This window comes from Myotis davidii, unplaced genomic scaffold (assembly GCF_000327345.1).
Source record: "Myotis davidii unplaced genomic scaffold, ASM32734v1 scaffold2100, whole genome shotgun sequence".
NCBI classification, from domain to species: domain Eukaryota; kingdom Metazoa; phylum Chordata; class Mammalia; order Chiroptera; family Vespertilionidae; genus Myotis; species Myotis davidii.
In genome coordinates this window covers 853,110-859,367 of record NW_006292458.1, presented here as the reverse complement: position 1 = coordinate 859,367, position 6,258 = coordinate 853,110, and the positions used below count along the sequence as shown (strand labels likewise).

General features: G+C 58.9%; 2 protein-coding genes across 2 annotated transcripts in view; both read right to left on the bottom strand.

Annotated features, from left to right (window-relative positions):
- The window catches only part of LOC102766645, a 3,473-nt gene extending 1,453 nt beyond the window's left edge, over positions 1 to 2,020 (bottom strand). The window contains exons 1-3 of the mRNA XM_006765961.2: positions 1,642 to 2,020; positions 1,169 to 1,372; positions 925 to 1,068 (exon numbers count right to left, since the gene is read on the bottom strand). Of these exons, the coding sequence (XP_006766024.1) occupies positions 925 to 1,068; positions 1,169 to 1,372; positions 1,642 to 1,797 (504 nt within the window). The 5' untranslated portion in view covers positions 1,798 to 2,020. The remainder of the gene's footprint in view (positions 1 to 924; positions 1,069 to 1,168; positions 1,373 to 1,641) is intronic.
- Positions 2,021 to 3,874: 1,854 nt separating this feature from the next.
- Positions 3,875 to 5,952, bottom strand: NTF4 (neurotrophin 4). The gene is made up of 2 exons (XM_006765960.2): positions 5,829 to 5,952; positions 3,875 to 4,785 (listed from the first exon to the last, which is right to left on the bottom strand). Exon 2 carries the CDS (start codon positions 4,771 to 4,773, stop codon positions 4,141 to 4,143), a length of 633 nt encoding a protein of 210 aa, XP_006766023.1. The 5' UTR covers positions 4,774 to 4,785; positions 5,829 to 5,952; the 3' UTR covers positions 3,875 to 4,140.
- Positions 5,953 to 6,258: the final 306 nt, after the last annotated feature.

The following is a 6,258-nucleotide window of genomic DNA, read 5'->3' as shown; positions in this document are numbered from 1 at the left end:
CGCCTCCGGCTCCCACCTCCCGCCTCCGGCTCCCACCGGGTCCCAGAATGTTCAAGACCCGCCCCCTAGTGCAGTCCTCTCCCTGGCTCTGCCCCAAGCCTCAAAGCCACCCCCTACCCGAAGGGCGTGGCTCAGTGGTTGAGCATCTACCTGTGAACCAGGAGTTCACGGTTGGATTGCCTGGTCAGGCCTGGTTGCGGGCTCGATTTTCCCCCTGGGGGGGGTGCAGGAGGCAGCCAGTCAATGATTCTCGTCATTGATGTTTCTACTCTCTCTCTCCCTTCCTCTCTGAGATCAATAAAAACATATTTTTTAAAAACCCTCCTAACCCACTTTAACATTTATTAGTTCCGCCTCAGAGAGCTGGGATTGGGGGTCTTCAGTCCTCTCTTCCTCCTGGCCCCACCTCAAAATGTCCAAGCCCCTTCCCCAGGCCTTTTAGCCACACCCCCAGGCCTTTAGTCACGCCCCCAGACCTTCTAGCTACCCCCAGACCTTCTAGCCACGCCCCAGGCCTTTTAGTCACGCCCCCGGATCTTTAGCCTCGCCCCCAGACCTGTTGCCCCACCTCAAAATGTCCAAGCCCCTTCCCCAGGCCTATTAGCCACACCCCCAGACCTTTTAGTCACGCCCCCGGACCTTATAGCCACGCCCCAGACCTTTTAGTCACGCCCCCAGACCGTCTAGCCACGCCCCAGACCTTTTAGTCACGCCCCCGGACCTTTAAGTCATGCCCCAGACCTTTTGGCCACGCCCCCTGTCCATTTAGCCTCGCACCCAAACCTTTAAGCCACGCCCCAAGACCTTTTAGCCTCGCCCCAGGCTTCTTGGCCACGCCCCCAGACTAAAAATTCCTACTGGCCCAGCCCCAGGCGCTCGCAGTTGAGTCCCCCAGCCCCGCGTCCACGCGGTCTCCTCCGCTACCTGGGAAGCGCCCGTGAGGTGGTGGTCGGCGAACCGCAGGGGCCGGGCGCGCTGGTGCAGGTCGGGCCACGCGGAGTACTGCGCCCGCGCCTCGCTGTTCTGGTGCTTTGTGGTCAGCGGGAGGCACCAGCCGCGGCGCGAGAGCTGCAGGAAGACGATTCGGGGACCCAACCTGAGGGTGGACGGGGCGGAATTGCAGTCCTCGGCCCTGTCCCCCGCGGACCTCGGCGTCCTAGAACCTTACCTTTTCCCCAAAATCCTTCATCCCCACAGACCGCGCGAGGTCCTTCGGCTTTGGGACCTTGGGCTGCGCATAGGGCCCGCCGTGTGTCTTGAGCACCCCGTGAGCCGCGCCATAGGTGGTCTCCCATCTGCTGATGACCTCGTCGAAAGCCCAGATGTGCAGATCCCGCTTGGCGGCTGGGGCCCGGGGCTCCGCCACCGTGGACTGGGTAGAAGGCGCGGGACGTCCGCTTTAAAAAAACCTCAGGAGTCCGGCCCGCCAGCCCTGATCGCTCCCGCGCGGTCCCCAGCCCTTTCCCCGCTCCAGTTCCAGGCATCCAGGTCCCCTGGGCCTTCATCTGCCAGACCCAGGACTCCGCGCCCCACCTCCTTCAGGTAGGAGTCCAGGCCACCGTTCCCCAGTTCTTTCCGCAGGCGTCTGGATCCCCGCGCCCCCTTCCGACGCGGGCATCTGGACGCCCAGGCTGCTCTCACCTGGAGAGCGGGCGGGCGAAAGGGCACGGATGGGATGATGTGGTGGGCGACACCACTGCTGGTGAGATGCCAGTCGGGCCAGGATCCTGGATCCTCGGTCCCAGAGATGGGGGGCCAGGGAGGGCCATAGCGCAGAGCGAGGGTCCGACCCGCCATGATCCCTGCCCCCCGTCTTTTAGCCAAGCCGGAGGCTTGTTGTGGCTGTTGCCATAGTGACAGAACCCTCCCTCGCTGAATCCAGCCAATGGAGGGCCTGCAGGCTGTGGATGGGGAGAGAGAAAGAGTTCCGGGCACAGCGGGGCATGGACTTTGACAGAGCGGGGCACCGAACCTCAGAGACGTTGGGGGGCGGGGGAGACCCCGACAGACAGGAGGGCAGAAATGGGGCACCGAGGAAGGTGAACTAGAAATTCAATTTTAGAGTTTTAGGGACAGAGGCCCCTGGGGGGGTGAGGATAGACTACCCAGCACATCAGGAAACCCATGGGAAACACCCCATTCCTATAGGGATCCAGCCTGCTGGCTGCCTGCTCCCTCCGCCAGGCCTGTCCACCTCGGGGGCGAGGGTGGGGGGACCATTGACGCCGGGCTGTCCCTCCTTCCCTGTGTGTGCTGAGTCAGCATCTGTCCTACTGCCTTTGATTCGACTGAAAACTTCCACCTGGAAATGGGGGTGGGCAGAGGGAGGGACCCACAGAGAAGCGAACAGGAATAGACTTCACCAAAAAGTGTGTGTGTGGGGGGGAGTGGTGCAGAAAGGGCTTTGATGAGAAAGACACGCGAGAATGGGCGAGAGACAGGTGACTAAGAAACAGGCAGAAAGAGAGCTAGTGACGCAGAGACAAGAGGTGGAAGTTAGGAGGAGAGACAGGGAAGTGGCAAGAAAGAGTAGAGGTGCAGGCGGAGAGCAGAGATGTAGCCACCGAGGCAGCCAGGCCCTGCCCTGCCGCCCATCCTTCCCAGGGACCCAGTCTGAGATGGGGGGGATGAGGGTTTCTATGTCCTTAGCCGAAAGCTGGCCCTAAAATAAAGTCTGTGAGTTGGTAGCCGGTGTGGAGTGGTAATTCATGAAAGTGGTTCCTGAGGATGTGGGGTTGGCCCCCGACTTCCTTGTCACTGCCTCACTTTAATCCTCACTTGAGGATATTTTTTCCCCCTCATTGATTTTCAGAGAGAGAGGGAAAGACAGAGAGAAACACCGATGTGAGAGAAGCACATTAATTGGTTGCCTCCTGCATGAGCCCTGACCACGGCTAGGGCTGGGGAGGAGCCTGCAACCTAGGTACATGCCCTTAGCCAGAATCGAACCCAGGCCCCTTCGGTCCGCAGGCCGATGCTCTATCCGCTGAGCCAAAGCGGCTAGGGCGTCAGGGCCTCACTTTAAAGACCTTTTGGTCAAGCCCTTTGTCTCTTCAGCCCCCACTGACTCATCCCACCAACCCATTCTACAGGCAGGGAAAACTGACGCTGCCTTCAGAGCCTCTCATTCAGGCTTCTAGGGTCCCTTCTCCTGTTGGACTTACCGGGCCCACTCAAGGCCTATCCGTGTCCAAATGACCCCTCATCCTCCACAGCGGTCAGGCCAATTGTCAGAACCTTGCGCTTTACTCAAACTGGACAGTTTTAGAATTTCTTTCTCGGTGCGGAATAAAAGTTGAGACAGGGAAGGGTGGTAGACATCTGACTCCGACTCCCCACCAGGGCTGAATTCTCTAGCATCCTGACCTCCCATCATTCATCCTTACTTGGGTTCCGACTGTGACGGGTAGGTCAAAACGGAGCATTCTTGCCCTAGCCAGCTTAGCTCAGTGGCTAGAGCCTTGGCCCATGGACTGAAGGGTCCTGGGTTCGATTCTGGCATGTGCCTCACTTGCAGCTCAATCCCCATGCGGGAAGCAACCAATCGTGTGTATGTCTCACATCCATGTTTCTCTGGGTCTCTCCCTCTCCACTCTCTCTGAAAATCAATGGGAAAATATCCTCAAGTGAGGATTAACAACAAACAAACAAAACACAGAGCATTCTTGCCCCATCTGACCTAGTAAACTGCCCATTCGAGTCCTCGCTCCCAGTTAGTTGCTTACATGTGCCAGTTTTTATGCTCCGCCACCCACTGCTTGGTATACTTCCTCCTTGTCCCTCTCCCCATAATGACCAAGGTGATGTCCTTTGAGATCATATAGCAGCAACTTAGAAGCTAAAGGCCTCCCTCCAATGTTCAAATCCACCAGAGTTGATCTGACAAGTTGTGTATTAGAGGTCTTAAACAGTAGGCACTCAGAAAATATAGGTTATCATCATCATCATCCACCCTGGAGTTCCCGGGAGAACTCCTATTCATCCTTCAAAACCCCTTCCGGTTTTACCACCTGTCTTGTACAGATTGAGCTGACTTTGTGACGACTTAGCAAGTTCCCACCATGAGGCCCAGAGCAGCCCCTGAAGTCCCTCAGCATCCAGCTCTCTTCTTCTGCTTGCCCAGTTCCTGCAGCAGAGGCCTCAGGCCCGCCCGGTCCGGCTGAGGAGTGTGCAGACGCAGGCAGTGTCGATTCGAATCCATCGCCAGCCCACACGGCCCTGAGCGTCAGTGGTCAATGCCCGCACGTAGGACTGCTTGGCCTTACACTCGGACACCCAGTGCCTCCGGTCCACGCCCCGGCAGCCCCCTCCGCCTGCACCAGGGCCATCTTCCCCAGTGTTGTCGGCCTTGCAGCGAGTCTCAAAGAAGTACTGGCGAAGAGGACTGCCGCCCGCCGCAGGCACCTCGCCCAGAACCTCCACCTCCCGCCCACGCAAGTCCACAGCTGTCCGCCGGTCAGTCACCCAGCTGCTCACTGCGTCGCACACAGCCAGCTCTCCCCGGCGACTTGCTGGTGCTGTCTCGCTCACTCCTCGCCGGCTGCGGTTAGCCGGGCTGCCCGGTGGCTCCCCGAAGGCCCCAGTCTCCAGGAGGAAGAGCAGCGGGGGGCCTGCGGGGGCACCCCTGGAGAGCACCACTCGCGGGGACAGGAGGTCCCACTCAGGGGCTGGAAATGGGGGCAGTGGAGAGGGTGGGGGATGGGGTTCCACTGGGACACTGGGGAGGAGGCAGAGGAGGAGGATGGGGAGGGACCATGGAGGGTGGGGCAGCATCTCGCTGAGCACCTGAGGATGGAGAAGGAAGCTGGAGTTAGAGACGAGGGTCATAATTTAGGGGGGACCTGCCAGGCAGAACCATAGGGAGGCCCTTGTTCTAGAACCTTGGGGAACCTATATTCTAGGATTGAATAATGCCCAACTTCCAGATTATCTGACTACAGTGGGGCCTTGACTTATGAGTTTAATTCGTTCCGTGACGGAGCTCGTAACTCAAATTACTCATATGTCAAATCAAAAAGCGAACGAGTGAGACAGGTGATGCTGGTCTGATGTTGTGGGGTTCACTGTGACGTTCGCTGCGCCAGCTAGCGGTGGGGTATCTGAAGCTGGCTCGTAATCCGAATTTTAGCTCGCAACTCAAAGCCAAACATCGGCCGAGAGACGGCTTGTATCTCGAAAAACTCGTTAGTCGGGACACTCGTAAGTCAAGGCCCCACTGTACTACCTCTCTATATATGAAAGCTTAAGCAACCCTTCCACCATTTGACCAGTAGCTATGATGTGCACTGACCACCAGTTGGGCTGTAACTGGCTCTCCCACATCCCCCGAAGGGTCCTGGATTGCAAGAGGGTGTAGGCCAGGCCGAGGGACCCCAATGATGCAAGAATCTGTGCACAGGGCCTCTAGTTACTAATAACAGCCAACAATTGGGGAAATACAGGCTCAGAGAGGTTAGTAACTTGTACCCCGTCACACAGCCAGCAAATGCCAGTGTTGGCACTGGAACCCTGTCTGAGCAACCCCCCTCGGCCTCTACAACCCCAAGGAACCCTACGCCCTGCAGCCTGGAGGAGGTTTGAGGTTCCAAACTTTGAGAAAGGCCAGTTCCGGAATCCTAGGGAGATGCAACTTTAGCTCGAAACGGCCCCTAAGAAGGCAAGAAAATCACTTGCCTCCTAGACGGGGCCTCAGTTTCTCTGTCTGTGAAAGTGATCTGGGGCTGGGAGATGAGGGCCAAGGTGCGGGTACTGCCCTTTCTGTACCACATTCTGGGGGCCTGTGATTCTGGGAAAGGGTGAGGTGGAGAGGACAGGGGTGGTTACCAGACCTGTCAGCACCTCCTCCGCCTCCGAGCTCCCGGGCTGGGGGCCCCCAGGCTCCAGGGGGCCCCTGTGGGGGACGCGGGCGGCCCCCTCCTTCCTGACATCTCAGGAGAGGAAGGGGGCGACCACCTAGAGGAAGAGGGGAACAGGCATGTCATCCAGGCAGGTGGGGGAGGGGGCCGAACCCGTGTTCCTCTCCAAGTGTAGGGTACCCAGCAGCCAAGGCCACGCCCCTTTTCAGAGCCGCCCCCGCCCCTCCCGCCCTGCCCAGGTGATGGCTCCTGGCTGGGATGGGAAGCAGATGGGGGAGGAGAGGGGACCGCGGAGGCTGGAAAAGATTACGTCCTCCTCGGCCCATTCATCTCCCAGACAGGCTGGGGGTGGGGCCGGGCTGGACACCCCGGGACCCGGGGGCCCACCCTCCAGAAGCCCTGG

What these genes read in the sequence shown, in the direction of transcription:
- NTF4 (XM_006765960.2), bottom strand. Translation starts at nt 4,773, where the DNA reads ATGCTGCCCCACCCTCCATGGTCCCTCCCCATCCTCCTCCTCTGCCTC.